Genomic DNA, 16,982 nt, shown 5'->3' with positions numbered 1-16,982 from the left:
TTTTTTAAGTTACTGTTCTTGACTTAGATAAATCTTTTTGATACATTTTCATTCACTCGTAGAGCTGATAAAATTTTTATTCTTGAATTTTTAAAATATAGATACAGTATGTTTTTCCTGTTTTTTTTTTTTTTTTTTATGAGACAGTGTCTCGCTGTGTAGTTCAGGCTAACCTCAAACTCATATAGTCTAGGCCTTGAACTTAGAATCCCTCTGCCTCAGCCTCCTGAGTTCTGGATTTTCCATGTGTTTCATCAAGCTTGACTATTATAGGTGTTTCCCTAGGGCCCAAAATACATGTTTCTTAATTGGGGATATAGCTCACTTTGCAGAGTGCTTACTTAGCATGCATGAAGCCATGCATACTTCAAGATCACACAAAATCAGGCATGATGACACACGCTTATAATCCAGCGTGTGTAACCCTAGCATTTGGGGTGAGTATAGGAGAGTAAAAATTTAATGAAATTCTCAGTGAGTTTGAGGCCAGCCTGAGCAACATGAGACCCTGTCTAAAATAAAATAAAATACAAAATAAAATGGCTTTTTTAGAGATCTGATCTGCTTTTCATCTTAACTGTCTCTTTTTTGCCCTCTTGGTTTGCCCTTGTTATTGGTGATTGTTATCAATGAAGAACTCTGGGTAGGCAAGTTGCCAGGAGGTAAATGTGCTTGCTGCCAAGCCTTACCTGAGTTCAATCCCTGGGACTCACATGGTGTAAGGAGAAAACCAACTCTGACATGTTGTCTTATGAGCTCCATACATGTGCCATAAATGTAATTTTTAAGATGTAGAACTTGGGCTGGAGAGATGGCTCAGTGGTTAAGAGCACTGGTTGCTCTTGTAGAAGACCTAGGTTAGGTTCCCAACATCTACATGACAGCTGACAACCATCTGTAACTCCAGTTTCAGGGGATCTGGCACCATCTTCTGGCCTCTGCAGGCATTTCATGACATGGGTGCACTTATATACATGCAAGTACACTCATACATATAAAATAAAAATAATAAAAAAAATTTTTTTTAAATGAAGAACTTGGGGCTGGAGAGATGGCTCAGCGGTTAAGAACACTGACTGACTGTTCTTGCAGAAGACCCAGGTTTGAATCCTAGCACCCACATGGCAACTAACAACTGTCTGTAACTCCAGTTCCAGGGGATACGACAGCCTCTTCTGTTCTCCGCGGGCATTGCACAACACAGGTGCACTTAACTACATGCAGGCAATACACTCATACACATAAAATAAAAATAAAATATTTTTTTTTAAAAAAAGAACTTGTTTGTTTATTTGTTGGGTTGAGATGTAGCTCAGTGGTAGAGCATTTGCCTAATCCCAGCATGTGCTGGGCCCTAGATTCCATCCCCCAAACCAACTAGCCAACCAGCCAAACAAATCATTGCAACAAAAAAGCCCTGGGTTGTTTATGTAGGTAATTGGCAGGAGGTTCCCCTTTTTCCCACAGTCCTCTTGCCCTAGTGGGAGCTGCCTGTGTTCACAAGTGGGAAGTACAGATGAGATCAGGCTGATTAGCCAGTTTCCCATTCCTGGTTTTTGTACCTGCATACTTGAAGCTCGGCATCCACCCAGCTCCTCCAGGAAGAAAAGCTCTGCTTTTCTGTATTTCTTTGACCCTGTGATCTAGGAATTAGCCAGCTTCGCTGTGTCCTACCTTAGAATACAGCAGATTTCCTGTGCTTTCTATCTTCTGAGCAGTGGCCTGCATTAAACCCCTTACTGTTAGGCTGAGATTCCCTTATGAAGAATTTTACTGTTACCCTGGGCTTTGGGGAGAGTATGGAAGTGAGTTCATGTGCTGCTTTGGCTTGCTGTCCCACGGTGAAGCTCCTTTGTGCTGTACTGTTGCTGACAACAGGACCATGTGCTGCTTTGTTGGCTAAATGACCCAAGTGGACTGAAAGTTGTGCTCTGGCTGAGGGTGTAAGGTGTAGATTAGTGGTAGAGCACTTGCCCACCATGCATGAGACCCTGGGTTTGATGCACAGCAACATACACACACATACACCTCTTCTGTGTTCACAAATCATGGCACTCAATTTTTAGTTAAATGAGAACATTTAATCATTTGGGAATTTTCTCTTTATAATTATTTAGTTCATTTAATAGAGTCATGAAGCTTGTGATGACTTTTGTCTTAGGATGGGTAAGTTTCTCTTTGCTTCAGGGATTGGGTAATTCAATAAGACCCTCTTGTTTGTCAGGAATGTTCCCTTTTCAGACAAGGCAGTAACAAGGCCTGCGTACTTCTCTTGCCTTGTGTGAGTACTAATAATATCATCAGATGTCAATTTTAATATATGGCAGACATTGTTTTATGTGTTTGATATATGTAAACTCAGTACCAGTGGTCACTGAACTCAGTACCAGTGGTCACTGTTGTTATCACTGTTGCATAGATGATGACACTGAACAGAAAGGTTGCATAACAGGGACCACATTGCTGGTCAGTGGCAGAACTGAGATCCTACCCAGCAGTCAGACTGACAAGACCACTCTTACCTCTGGTTTCTGAAGGGAAATGTGCTTTAGGAGACTCAGAATGAATGAGCACTTTGCATTTTACCCCTCAGAGACTAAGGATGCTCTTATGCGGGATCTCCATCTAGTTTCAAGCATGTTTTGTATTTGACATAGCAATTGCTGGTTGGTTTGATAAGAAATGAATGTTTTAAATGATGGAATCTGGGTTTAATTTTAGTCTATTGAGAATCTTTGCAAATTATTGTGGCATTGAAAAGGAGTGATTTAACCTACTAAAATGTCATTTTTCTGCTCTGAGTTTGAGAATTGCAAATGGCATTAAAATTTATGAGTACGTTACTGAAACCTTATGAATCTTTGCTGCACTAACTTCTTCAGTCTTTCACAAGTATTTATTTCCTCAGTGCATGAATAGTGGATTTATAGTTGTGAATGCTTTGCTGGTAAAAATTCCTTTAAGATGATATGAAAAATGTCCTTAAATGGATTGAGCATATTTTAACCCTTTAGGCAGATAAATGTAGAGGAAAAGCATATGAAAAGCATTCAAACAGCATTGGGGGGAATTTTCTTTTAAAAAATAATAAAAGTGGGACTAGAGAGATGGCTCAGTGGGTAAGAGCACTGGATGCTCTTGTAGAGGACCCAGGTTTTGTTCCCAGCACCCACATGGTGGCTCACAACCACCTGTTACTCTAGTTTCAGGGCCTCCAACACCCTCTTCTAATCTTTATGGGTTTTTCCACACATGTGATACACATACATACATTCAGGCACACACATACACATAAATAAGATTAAATAAATAAATCTTTGTGTGTGTGTGTTTGAGACAGAGTTTCTCTGTAGCCCCAACTGGCCTGGAACTCTCTATGTAGACCAGGCTAACCTTGAACTTACAGAGATCTGCCTGCTTCTGCCTCCTGAGTGCTGGGATTAAAGGCATGTGCCACCACGCCCTGCTAAATAAAAAAGTCTTTTAAAGATAATAATAAAAGTAATCTACTTAGGTGCTTGTGTGCACCTGTGTGAACATTTTTGTTCAGAAATGTTCAGTCATGTACGTTAGAACAAATGATATAATGGCCTTCCCGTGCCCACCCTCAGTTTCTGGCAGTATTTTGTGAGAATTGCTGTGATCATTGCTGTGAAGATGGCTTCAGAGATGGGTTTACCACCACCTCTGCACATTGGCACTTTGTTTCCTGGCAGATTTCTTAAAAAAAAAATTTTTTTTTTTTTGTCTTTTGGAGACAGTGTCTCCCTGTAGCCCCAGCTGTCCTGGAACTCACTATGTAGACCAGGCTGGCCTTGAACTCACAGAGATCCACCTGCCTCTGCCTCCCAAGTGCTGGGATTAAAGGCGTGCACCACCATGCATGGCTTTAAACATTTTTTTTTAAAATATTTTTATTATTATTTTATGTATATGAGTGTATTACCTGCATGCATGTAGGTGCACCCATATCATGCAATGCCCAAAGAGGTCAGAAGAGGGCATCGGATAACCTGGAACTGGAGTTACTACAGTTGTTAGCCACCATGTGGATGTTGGGAATTGAACCTGGGTTCTCTGTAAGAGTAGCCAGTACTCTTAAGCACTGAGCCATCTCTCCAGCACCTTTAAAATTTTTTTTTTTTGTCTTTTTGAGACAGGGTTTCCCTGTAGCCTCAGGCTGGCTTTGAACTCACAATGATCTGCCTGCCTCTGCCTCCCTGGTGCTGGGACTGAAGGAGTGCACATTTTATGTGTAATGTGAGACCCTTGGAGCTGGAGAGATGACTTAGCAGTTAAGAGCACTGACTGCTCTTACAGAGTCCAGGTTCAATTCCCAGCACCCTTATGGCAGCTAACAACCATCTATAACTCCAGTTCTAGGGAATCCAACGCCCTCTTCTGACCTCCGTGGGTATTGCACAACATGGGTGCACTCACATACATGCAGGCATTACATGAAATAAAAACAATAAACTATTAAAAAATTTATGTGTATGAGTGTTTGCATGTAAGTGTACTGTGTGTGCAGTGCTCATGGAGGCCAGAAGAGAGCATTATATCCCCATACCCTGGAACTAGAATTACAGATACTTGTTAGCCACCATGTGGTTCTGGGAACCAAACCTGGGCCCTCTGCAAGAGCAACCAGTGCTCTTAACCATCTCTCCAGCCCCAACAGTTTTCATCTTTTTGAAGAACTTGTTTTTTTCTCTGGAGCAGAGCCCTAGGCTTGACTAGGGTCCTGTTAGAAGGAGTTATAGTATACATGAAATTTTTCATTGAACTGTCGAACCAACACCTTGTTCTCAAATATATTTACTGGGCCTGGAGAGATGGCTCAGTGGTTAAGAGCACCAGCTGCTCCTGCAAAAGGAGCTAGGTTTGGCTCCCAGCACCCACATGGTGTCTACCAACTGTGTCTGTAGTTCCAGAGGATACAATGCCTCTTCCAGCCTTCGCAGGTTTGCACATACATCGTATACTTACATACATGCAGGCAAAACACTCATACACATAAAATATTTTTTAGAAAAGAAATACAGTTACTGTTTTGGTGAGAGGAGTTGGTACCTTTTTTCCTTTTTTTGTTGGCATCTACACACAAAGATAGATTGATTAGATTTGAGTTGTACTGTAGGAATGCGCTCCCCCCTTCAGTGCTTAGGATAGAACCCAGGGCTTTGCACATGCGAGAGTAGCTATGACTGAGCTATATAGTTCCAGGCCCAGGAATCAGCATTTTTGTAATTACTCCTAGAAGAGTGTGTCTGATTTTATTATCAGGAGGAAGTCCTTGAGCCATCGTTGTTTTTTGTGTTTTTTTTTTAACTTTAAAAAAATTATTAATTTTTTTATTTTATGTGTATGCATGTATTGCCTGCATGTAGGTAAGTGCACCCGTATCATGCAATGCCCACAGAGGTCAGAAAAGGGTGTCAAATCCCCTGGAACTAGAGTTATGGATGGTTGTTAGTTGCCATGTGGGTGCTGGGATTCAAACCCAGGTCTTCTGCAGGAACAACCGGTATTCTTAACTGTTGAACCGTCTCTCCAGCCCTGCTTCATTGGTTTTTACTGGCTTCTTTGCATCCTTGTTTTAATAAGGTTAGTGTCAGTATGGGCTTCAAAAATTGCTAAATGGCCACTGTGTTGGCACATGCCTGGAATTCCAGTATTTGAGAAATAGAGGTGAGGATCAGGTATTAGGGGTTATTCTCTGCTACATAGTGAATTTGAAGCCACCCTGCACTACATGAGACCATGTCTCAACAAACAAAAAGATTGCTAAACACTTGTATTTTGTTTGGGGGTTGTTTTTTGTTTTTGTTTTTTCTTTTGCAGTACTGGGAATCAAACGGCTTCATACATCCCAGGTGTCCATTGAACTATGTAGTTCCAGTCCCTCCTTTAGAAAATACGCCAAAAAGATCACGGAATGGCCATATCCTTTGCCCCGAGCCTGGGCAGCTGCGCCTCCCCTCCTCCCCTTCCTCCTCCTCCCCCTCCTCCCCCTCCCCCTCCTCCTCCTCCTCTTCCTCCTCCTCTTCCCCCTTCTCCTCCTCCTCTCATTGAGTCAAGGGTTTCATATAATCTAGACTGGCCTCTAACAGGATCTGAGTATGATCTTAATCTCCTGATCCTTCACCTCCCAAGTGTTGGAATCACAGATGTGGACCACCATTTCTGACTGAAATATATTTCTTTTCCTTCCTTATATTCAAGTTTCTTTTGTTGTACTTGTAGCCCAGGGTGGCACAGGACTGGAGATGATTCTCTTGCCTCGGCCGCTGAGTCTGAGATTATAAGCATATGCCCCGACTCCTGGCTTTCATTTCCATTTTTAAAATGCTTTGCTGGGTGTTACGACCGTCCTTTCTATACTATTGTGACCTTCAGACAGAGTTTCTGACCTTCTAAAATAAGAGCACTAATCCCACTTAAGAGGACTTAACCGTCAGGACCGTTATCTCCCAAAGGCTTCACCTCTAAATGGTATTACATTGAAAACTGGTGTCAGTATATGAATTTTATGTGGAAATTAACATTGGGTCCATAGCATGTGTTTCCTTGGATTTGGGCAATTCCATTCTGATGCTTATGGCCTTAGGATAATGCCAATCTGAGGTACAGAGCAAGAGATACTGCCCCAAAAATCCAAGGACTTGAGGTATAGCTCAGTGGCAGAGTACCTCCTTTGTATGCCCAAGTTCCTAGGTTAGATTCCAGTACTGCAAAACATCACCAGATACAATTTTCTCTGGAAGCATATACTTTTTAAGTGAGATGGTTCTAAAGTATCACATGATTTATGTCTTAAAGATATAATAGACCTGAACTTTTAAAATCATAATGAAATCCTTAAAGGTTGTGAGTGATAGAGTTGCTGAATATTACACTAAATGTGGTGGGGTTTCATTACTTACTAGTACTTGTGAGCATCTTTCAAGACATTCAATAATGCTGTGATTATCACATAGACTGATACTTGTATTAGATTTTAAAGACGAGATCTCATCATGTTGAATACAAGTATTTTAAGTTGCATTAAATATATAGTCAATATTTACTGATTCTGTATTTGGTAATTTGCCTACTTGTTAAAACTTTTTTGTATCCCAAGTCAATATTCATGAGCTTTTGTGTTCATTTGCAGACACAGAGTGGTAGAAAAGTGTTAGTCACCAGCGTGCAGTTTCCTAGTTCAGACAAGGCATGATCTGCTTTCTTTTTTTAAAAAAATTTATTTTATTTTATTATTTATTTATTTATTTATTTATTTATTTATTTATTTATTTAATACTGAGAAACTCTGTCTCCAAAAGACCAAAAATAAATAAATAAACAAACAAACAAATAAATTTTACTATTTATTTATTTAATTTTTGGTCTTTTTGAAACAGGGTCTCCCTGTAGCCCCAGCTGGAACTCACTATGTAGACCAGGCTGGCCTTGAACTCACAGAGATCCAGACTACAGGCGTGCGCCACCACGCCTGGCACCTGCTCTGCTTTCTTGAGTACAGTCTTCAGACTATAATAGATGTCCTTTTTATGGTCTATTTAATACCACGTTTTTACATTTTTGTGCTTTTTTTGGTGTTTTCACTGTTTAAAACAGCCCCATGGCACAGTGCCAAATGTTTACTGTCTAATGTTTCCAAGCATAGGGAGGTTGGATGTGCCTGTGGAGAGATGTGCCTGTGTGATAAGGTTCACACAGGCCTGACTTACTGTGCTGTTGGCTGTGCATTTAATGTTAATCAACTGTATATTAAGTAAGGGTTTGAGGGTTTTTGCTTTTAGTGCTAGGGATTGACCCTGAGGTCTTGCACATGTTAAACACACAGTCTACCACTGAGTTATACCCCCAACTCAAGTAAGGCATCTTTAAACAAACACACATAAAACAAAGTTATGTATTGATTCTTGCTGAAATGTTTTGACTTGATGCTCAAGGGAACCCAACTCAGTATGTGTCTTCTAGGAACAGTGGTTCAGTGTTTACTCAGTGTTTGATGACATTTTGTAATGACTGTGGGTAACAGGAATTAGCTCTGTGATGACTTGATTCTCTCTCACTGCTTGTAAGATTGTCTTCATCTTTAGACATTTTGATCATGATGTGTCCCAAGTGTGGATCTTGTAGTTTATCTTCCTAGAATTCATTTACCTTTTTGGATTTATAAATGTTTTTGTCAAATTTGTGGAGTCTTTATTCATTGTTTCTTAGATACTCTTTGCATGCCTCTCCTCGCCTCCTGGGATTCCATAGCATCAGGCATACACTAGCATGCTTGATGGTGTCCCATCGGTCTCCAAGAGTCATTTTCCTGTTATTTTTTCTTTCTGTTGCCCAGTAAGCCTGTCTTCAAGTTCACTGATTCTTGCTCAAATCTGCTACTGAACCACTTAATGTGTTTCTTGCATTAGTTTTTATATTTTCTGCTTTCAGACTCTCTCCACCCTGCCTCGAGCCTCCTGCTCCCTGACAGGGTCTTACTCTGCAACCCAGCTGGACTGGACTGTGTGCTCTGCCTAGGCTGGCTTCAAACTCATAGCATTCCTTCTGCATCAGGATCTCAAGTGCTGGGATTACAGCCATAAGCCATCTCATCTGTCTCAGCTCCAGAATTTCTGTTTGGTTATTTATTTATTTAATTTAGGGTTTTTTTGTTTTGTTTTGTGTTTTAATCTTACATTTAGCCCAGACTGGCCTGAAACTCGCCATGTAGCCTAGGCTGGTCTCAAACTCATGGTACTTCCACTTCAGCCTCCAAAGTGCTACATTTGTTTCTCTTAAAAGTAATTTCTGGAGGCTGGAGAGATGACTCAGTGGTTAAGAATGCTTCTTGCTCTTCCAGAAGACCAGAGTTTGGTTCCCAATACCCATGCCTGCCAACCCAAAACCACCTATAACTCCAGTTCCAGGGAACCTGATACCCTCTCCTGGCCTCTTCAAGTATCCACGTGCACATACATACACATAGAAATATACACATAAAAATAAATCTTTTCAAAATTTTTTAAATTTAAAAAAATTTTATGTGTATGAGTGTATTACCTATATGTAAACATAGCCATATCGTGCAGTGACTGCAGAGGTCAGAAGAGGATGTTGGATCCCCTGGAACTGGAGCTACAGATGGTTGTTAGCCTCCTGAATTTTTTTTTTTTCTTTTCTTTTTTGGTTAGTTTTTTTGAGACAGGATCTTACTGTATATCCTTGGCTGGCCTAGAACTCACTATTTAGACTAGGCTGGAGTTTTGCCTGCCTCTGTCTCCTGAGTGCTGGGATTAAAGGACCACCACACCTGGCTTCCTTTTTTAAAGACAAGATCAACCTTGAATTTGTTATGTTGCTCATGTGTATGACCTTAAGCTCTGACCTCCTGCTTCTACCTCCCATGTTCTGGGATTAGAGGCATGTGCCATCACAGTCAGTTTATGCAGTGCTGGGCACTGAATCCAGGGGCTTTGTGCTAGGCAAGTATTCCATCAATTGAGCTACATCCCCAGCCTCCAACTTGAAGAGTTCTCTAAGAGTCCTCTTTTCCTAGTTGAGCTTTCACCACTTTTGTGATATACAGTAAGATCCTGTCTCAAAAGCCCACTTTCACCGTGCTTTTGTGAAGCTTAGCATTTCTTCATTTGCAGCCCACCAATGTGGGTGATGGAGTGTAGAAGTTACCATTCCAGAATTAGTCCTTGTCTGATAGCCTTCCTGACTTTATCTTCTTTCTTTCCCCTTACAGGAAATGACTTAGAGGCCTTATGAATACATCTGTGCATTCTTGCTTCAGACTTTACAGTTGAGGGCCAACCCAGTCTGGAAGCACTTCTTATTAATGTTACAAGGGAACCGCTACCTCAGCAAAGAAAAGGAAAGGAGAAGACGTACAGTGACAGATGCCATGTTTAAAGAAAACTTGTTTTCAGAAAACCCTACAGGAGATTTGTAAGTTCGTAGCATTGAGACGCTCTCCAGGTAAATGGATTTGACAGGCAGGCTCTGTCAAAATTCTGCAGAGGTTTGCTCTTCCTTGCGGACTTGTGTGAAGTAACCCTGTACTGCTTTTTAAACTGCTGTTGACCAGCTTGGGGTTCTTTTTTGGTGTATTGAAGATACATTATATTACATTTTAAAAAGTTAAGTTATTTTTCTGCCATTCTAAATATAAGTATCAAAATATTCTTGCAAAGCAATTATAAGTAAACATTTTTCTCAGCAAGCATATCTTTTTATTACGACTAGAATGCTAAACTGTTCTTACACAGCATTTTGGACACACTTTGATTTTGTGTCAGAGGTCCTACCTACACTGAAAATATTAATTATATAATCCTGTTGTCTTTCCTCTATGTTGGATCACATGGTCACCTGCCTCATGGAAATGCCTTTTTTAAAACTTAAATTTGCAGAACTCCACTATTTTTATACCTAGCTACAGTTTTGAAACAAAAAGGACTTAGAACCCTGACCTGCCAGCAGTCCCTGGGACAGTTCCCTACCCGCATGTATTGCTGCAGTGCCCAGGACAGTAAAATGGACTACAAGCGGCGCTTCCTGCTTGGCGGGTCCAAGCAGAAGGTGCAGCAGCACCAGCAGTACCCGATGCCCGAGCTGGGCCGAGCACTGAGTGCTCCCTTGGCATCAACGGCGCCCTCTGCCCCGCTGGGCAGTCTGACCGCTGCAGGCAGCTGCTACCATGCCATGCCCCACTCCACTCCCATTGCTGACATCCAGCAGGGCATCTCCAAGTACCTGGATGCCCTCAACGTCTTCTGCCGTGCCAGTACTTTCCTCACAGATCTCTTCAGCACCGTGTTCAGGAACTCTCACTACTCAAAGGCCGCCATGCAGCTCAAAGATGTGCAGGAGCATGTCATGGAAGCAGCCAGCAGGTTGACATCAGCCATAAAGCCTGAGATCGCCAAGATGCTCATGGAACTCAGTGCTGGGGCTGCAAACTTCACAGATCAGAAGGAGTTCAGTCTTCAGGACATTGAGGTAGAGTATGTTTCCTGTCAGACTTGGTAGGAAAGTGTCTTCCAGAGGTCAATGAGGGCACCATCTCATTTTGCGCCAAGCCACTGCAATGATAGCCTTTATCCTCTTTCTGTTGATAGTCTGTCCTTGTAAAAAGTTTTGTGCTTGCCAAGTTCAGAATTGCTTTCATTTCAAGTAGGTTAAGAGTTAGAAAGTTGTGGTTCATGTGTGAGTTAATGTTCAGCATGTTTGAGACCTTGAGTTCAATCCCCTGGTACCACACACAAAAAAGAAAAGATTAAAGAAACCAGTTTGTATTTTATACCTTGTCCTTAGATTTTTCAAATTGGAAACAAATACTCAAAAAACATACTATTAATAGCCTGGTGTGGTGGCGCCCATCTTTAACCCCAGCATTTGAGAGACAGAAGCAGGCAAATCTCTCGAAATCAAGGTCAGCCTGGTCTGCCATAGCATGTTCCAGGCCAGCTGGGGCTATAGGGAGACCCAGTCTCCAAAAGACCAAACAAACAAGAACATACTATTGAAAAAATTTAGTGAGGTGCTAGGGATATAGCTCAGGGGTAATACACTTGCCTAGCATATGTGAGGCTGTGGCTTAATCTCTAGTACTGTACAAACAAAAGTTCTTAGTATTGTTTGTATGGTCATGTGCTATAGTTTTGAGTTTTTATTGTGTGGAATCATTGGTTTATAAAAAAGTTCCACATGTTTATAGAATAAATTAGTTTTCCAGTCTGAATTCAAAGCTATTTACATTCACATGCATTTGAGTCTTATTTAATGTGTTTCTTGGGGTCTTTGATAGTAAAAAAGAAATGCTCTTTTATTAGGACTTTTGATTAGCATACAAATTTAATTCAAAATAAAGACAGCCATTTTTTCTTGACTTCATTTAGGAAATGAGTTTTTGTTGTCTTTATTCAGTGCTGGGAATGGAACCCAGGACCTTATGCATTCTAGGCAAGTTCTGTGCAACTGAGCTACAGCCTTATCTCCCAGGACATAATTTTTTAAAACTTTAATCCTCTTACATTAGGTTTTTAAATTTTTATTTTATTTATTATTAGTGTGTATGTGTGTGAGTGCAGGCACATATGTGCAGGTACAGCATTCACTTTTGGGAGTTGGTTCTGTCCTTCCACCATAGGTTCTGGGAAGTGAACTCAGGTTGTCAAACTCAGTGGTAAGCATCTTAACCCACTGAGCCATCTTGATGACCCTATTTTTTGTTTAATTTATTTTTTAAATATTTATTTTTTATTTTATGTGTATGAGTACATTGCCTGAATGTATGGAAGGGCACCTGTGTCATGCAGTACCCACAGAGATCAGAAGAGGGTGTCAGATCCTCTGGAACTGGAGATGCAGATGGTTGTTAGCGTCCATGTGGGTGCTAGGAACCAAACCTGGGTCCTCCACAAGAGCAGCCAGAGAGCTTAACAGCTGAGCCATCTTTCCAATTCCTAATGATCCTAGTTTTTCCCCAGCTAACCTGGAACTTACTTTGTAGACTAGGCTGGCCTTGATCTCACAGAGATCTGCCTGCCTCTGCCTCCCTAGGGATGGGATTAAAGGTATGCACAACCATGCTTGGCCCCCAATGTTTGGTTTTAAAGTCAGGTCCTTATATATGCCAGATCCACACTCTACCACTGAACTATACCCAGGCTCAGTCTAACGAATCTTTCTAGTCTTGTGTATTTGTAATTTCTGATTGTTTCTGTAATTGCATTTTTATTTATTTTTAATTTTTATTTTATGTGTATGACTGTATTGCCTGCATGTATGTGAGTGCACTCGTGTCGTGTAGTGCCTTGGAGGTCAGAAGAGGGCTTTGGATTCCCCTGGAACTGGAGTCAAGGATGGTTCATAGCCACCATGTGGGTGTTGGGAATCAAACCTGGGTCCTCTGCAAGAGCAGTCAGTGCTCTTAACCACTGAGTCATCTCTTCAGCTCCTGTAATTGCTTTTTTTTTTGTCTTTTTGAGACAGGGTCTCCCTGTAGCCCCAGCTGACCTGGAACTCGCTATGTAGACTAGGCTGGCCTCAAACTCACAGAGATCCTCCTGCCTTTGCCTCCCAAGTGCTGGGATTAAAGGCATGCGCCACCATGCCTGGCTGTAATTGCATTTTTAAAAAAAGATCTATTTTATTTTATTTTTAATTAATTAATTTATTTATTTATTTTATGTGTATGCATGTATTGCCTGCATGTGGGTAAGTGTATCTGTGTTGTGCAGTGTCCACAGAGGTCAGAAGAGGCTGTCGGATCCCCTGGGACTGGAGTTATGGACAGTTGTTAGCTGCCATATGGGTGCTGGGATTCGAACCCGGGTCTTCTGCAAGAACAACCAGTGTTCTTAACCGCTGAGCCATCTCTCCAGCCCCAGATCTGTTTTATTTTTTAATTATGTGTATGTGTCTGTGTCTTTGTTTGTCAGGGTATGTGCATGTGAGTTCAGGTATTGGTGGTGGTCAGAGGCATTGGATCCCCTGGAACTGATATGTAATAGGCACTTACGAACCACATGACACGGGTGCTAGGAATCAGACTTGTGTCATCTATAAGAGCAGTATGTACTCTTACCCTCGGAGCCATCTCTCTAGCCCCTCGGATCACTTTTTTTTTTTGGTCTTTTTGAGACAGGGTCTCCCTGTAGCCCCAGCTGTCCTGGATTCACTGTGGAGACTGTGGAGACCAGGCTGGCCTCGAACTCACAGAGATCCGCCTACCTCTGCCTCCCAAGTGCTGGGATTAAAGGCATGCACCACTACGCCCGATCCAGATCACAATTTTATCTAGAGAGGACACATCATCTTAAGAGAAATGGGGAAATGGCTCAGTGGGTAAGAAAGCTTGCTCTGCAAGCATGAAGACCTGGGTTCAAATCCCCAGCACCATAAAAAAAAAAAAAAAGTATAAAATGGCTTATCGTAGTTTAAAAAATTTTTAAAATTATACTCAAAGGCTGAGAATGTAGCTTAGTTGGAGAGTGCTTGCCTAGTGTGTACACTGGTCCTGGGTTTGGTCTCCAACACTACAAAAGAGGAATAAAATAAAATAATGCTCATAAAAATTGTATGTAATTCTCAGCTGGGTGTGGTGGTGCACACCTGTAGTCCCAGCACTTGGGAGGCAGAGGCAGGCGGATCTCTGTGAGTTCGAGGCCAGCCTGGTCTACATAGTGAGTTCCAGGACAGCTGGGGCCACAGGGAGACCCTGCTTCAAAAAGACCCCCCTCCCCCAAAAAATTGTATGTAATTCTCAAAAGAAATTTAAGCAATGAAATGTAAAACTTAGCCAGGCATAGTAGCCCATCCCTATAATCCTAACACTCTAGAGGCAGAGGTAGGAGGATTGTGAATTTAAGTCCAACCTGGGCTGTATATTAGCTATCTCAAAAAATAACAAAAGCAGCCAGGCATGGTGGTGCATGCCTGTAGTCCCAGCACTTGGGAGGCAGAGGCAGGCGGATCTCTGTGAGTTCAAGGCCAGCCTGGTCTACATAGTGAGTTCCAGGACAGCTGGGGCTATAGGTGTCTTCAAAAAGACAAAAAAATAAACCCAAAAGCTATGGAACGTCACCCACCCAGGGACCATTGGGAAGAGAAGGCAGAAAGATCTTGAGAGCCAGGGCTGGTTCATGAACACACGGAGGTGGAGGCTTCCAGACCACTGGAGGCTTGTTCATGTGAGCCTGTGGCAGTGGTGGCGTTGAGTGCAGAATCTATGTCAGCTCAATTAAGGGCCCAGAGGGGAGGTGAGAACTAGGTGGCCAGCCAGCACTAGATTGAGAACTATTTGAAGACTGATTGCTGCTGGGTGAGGGAGAGTATGACTTACATACGACCACTGGATGGACTGACTAGACTCCAGTGGCTGCATTTACACTGCAGGATATTTGGGTACAAACACCTGGATGAATAGGACTCAGCATGTTTGGCAGAGTGCATAGGGTTTGGTGGGATAATAGGGGGAGGTATGGATAGGGGAGGGGTCTGGATTTGAGTGGGAAATGTATGAAATTTAAAAAGCTCAATAAAAAAATTCTACTTTTGCCATCAGAAAAAAATAAGTAAATAACAAAAGCTAGCTGGGCATGGTGGTATGCCTTTAATCCCAGCACTTGGAAGGCAGAGGCAGGCAGATCTCTGTGAGTTTGAGGCCAGCCTGGTCTACATAGTGAGTTCCAGGCCAGTTGGGGCTACCGGGAGACCCTGTCTCAAAAAAATAAAACAAATAGATGAGCCTGAGTTCAAGGCCAGTCTGGTCTACATAGTGAGTTCCAGACCAGCTGGGGCTACGGGGAGACCCTGTCTAAAAAAAAAAAAAAAAAGACCAAAAAAAAAAGGAGAGAGAGAACGAGAGTAGTTTATGTAAGGTCAAAGCCTTTTATATTTCCTGAACATTGCTGAGTTCTTCCAGTCATGCCTCTAAGGTCTTAGAGAGACACCCAGACCTGTGCGCCTCTAACTCTGGAGGGCAAATACCTTTGTTCCCCAAGTTGGGACCATTAGAGAACTGTGAGATATGGGCACATGTCATTGCCTATGCTGGTTTCTTGAAACAAGGTCTTATATTGATATATAGCCCTGGCTGACCGGGGCTCACTATGTAGATCAGACTGCCTCTAACTTGCAGCAGTCCTTCTCTCTCTGTCTTGTTTCTGTCTTTTGGTTAACAGGGTGTATCACTGTGTAACCCAGACTGGCCTTGAACTCACAGTCCTCCTGCCTCAGCATTCCAAGTATTGAGATTGCTAACATGTCCTACCAGTCTGGACTAGGAAATGCTTCTTATTGTTGCAATTTGGAATTTTGACTTGGCTTTCCCCATTGAAATTGTAATTAGGATAGTTGGAATAGTACCATGGCTTTTGTACATAATAGACTAAACAGGCTTCCTGCTTCCAAGGCTTGTCTGGAAACTTGTTGAACAGTTTTGGAATTTGTGGGTCTATTCTGTTTGAAACAGCTGATTTATAAGTTAGTTCTAAAATGTGACTGTCAAGTATAGACCCCTTGCTTAACGTTATACTTTTTCCCTAGAAGCAATATTTGTTGTTTCTAGAATTCATGTACTACCAGGGTAGTTAGGCCAATAAGGGTCTCTCCTTTCAGAGACCTTTTCAGAACTTTTCAAATTCTGATGAAATGGCTAAGCACTTGGGTTTGGATTTTTTTTTCCTGTTGGTGTTTTGTTGTTGTTGCTTCTTCTCGGAGTTTTATAATCAAAGCCCTGAGGAAAGGAGTTTGAATTCTGATAGTACTGAACATGGCTTTTTGGAGTTTGCATGCAGTTTGTCGCCAGCAAAATGTATACTGAAATTTAGTTTCTCATGCATAATAGTGTTAAAGATAGTGGGACCCTTTAGTGCTGTTAAGGTCAAGAAGTGCAGTCATTGCTTTTCTTGCATGAGCTGTAGCTCTAGTGGGACTGGATTAGTTGCTTCCAGAGGGGGTTGTTACAAAGGGGCACTTGTGCTTTGTCTCTTGCCTCCACCTACTTTTCCTCCTGGTTTCTGCCATGAGTTGTAGCAAAACAGGGCCCTCGGAGGCACCACTCTTGGCTTTTTAACCTCCAGAACTGTCAGTCAAACTAGCCTTCCTATTCAGGTAACTATTATAGCAGCAGCAGCAACAGCAAACAGTCCTAGAGTCAGGACTATACAAGGAAAGCCCTGACTTTAGGAGTGGTCAAATGCTTGACTGTTTCAAACCCAGGACAACGTGTGCTTCCTCTGTCCTGCCGGTGGTAGCCAGGACATTCTTCTGACTTGTATGTTTGTGCTCATGCAAACACTGACTTATAACCAGGTTTGGAATGTGTTCCTAATTGACAGATACCGATGCTTAGGTTCAGGAACTAGAGTTGCTGACTGTGTGCTCTGCCACTTTAACCTCTACTCAGGGTCCTGTCCTGTTTATGCTCATCAGTGGCTTTTCCCTTTGCTGCTGTTAGAGCGGGA

The 16,982-nt window shown here is 42.0% G+C and overlaps 1 protein-coding gene across 4 annotated transcripts in view; it reads left to right on the top strand.

Moving 5' to 3' along the window:
* Nucleotides 1–16,982, top strand: part of Kiaa0355 (KIAA0355 ortholog) — a 121,753-nt gene that overhangs the window by 24,668 nt on the left and 80,103 nt on the right. For all 4 annotated transcript variants that reach the window (XM_008839442.2, XM_029566631.1, XM_008839444.3 and 1 more), the window contains exon 2: nt 9,755–11,010. In XM_008839442.2, the coding sequence (XP_008837664.1) occupies nt 10,516–11,010 (495 nt within the window). In that variant the 5' untranslated portion in view covers nt 9,755–10,515. The remainder of the gene's footprint in view (nt 1–9,754; nt 11,011–16,982) is intronic.

This window comes from Nannospalax galili, unplaced genomic scaffold (genome assembly GCF_000622305.1).
Source record: "Nannospalax galili isolate Female #2095 unplaced genomic scaffold, S.galili_v1.0 scaffold159, whole genome shotgun sequence".
Taxonomy (NCBI): domain Eukaryota; kingdom Metazoa; phylum Chordata; class Mammalia; order Rodentia; family Spalacidae; genus Nannospalax; species Nannospalax galili.
Note: the sequence above shows the minus strand (reverse complement) of the source record. Positions and strands in the feature narration are given on the sequence as shown.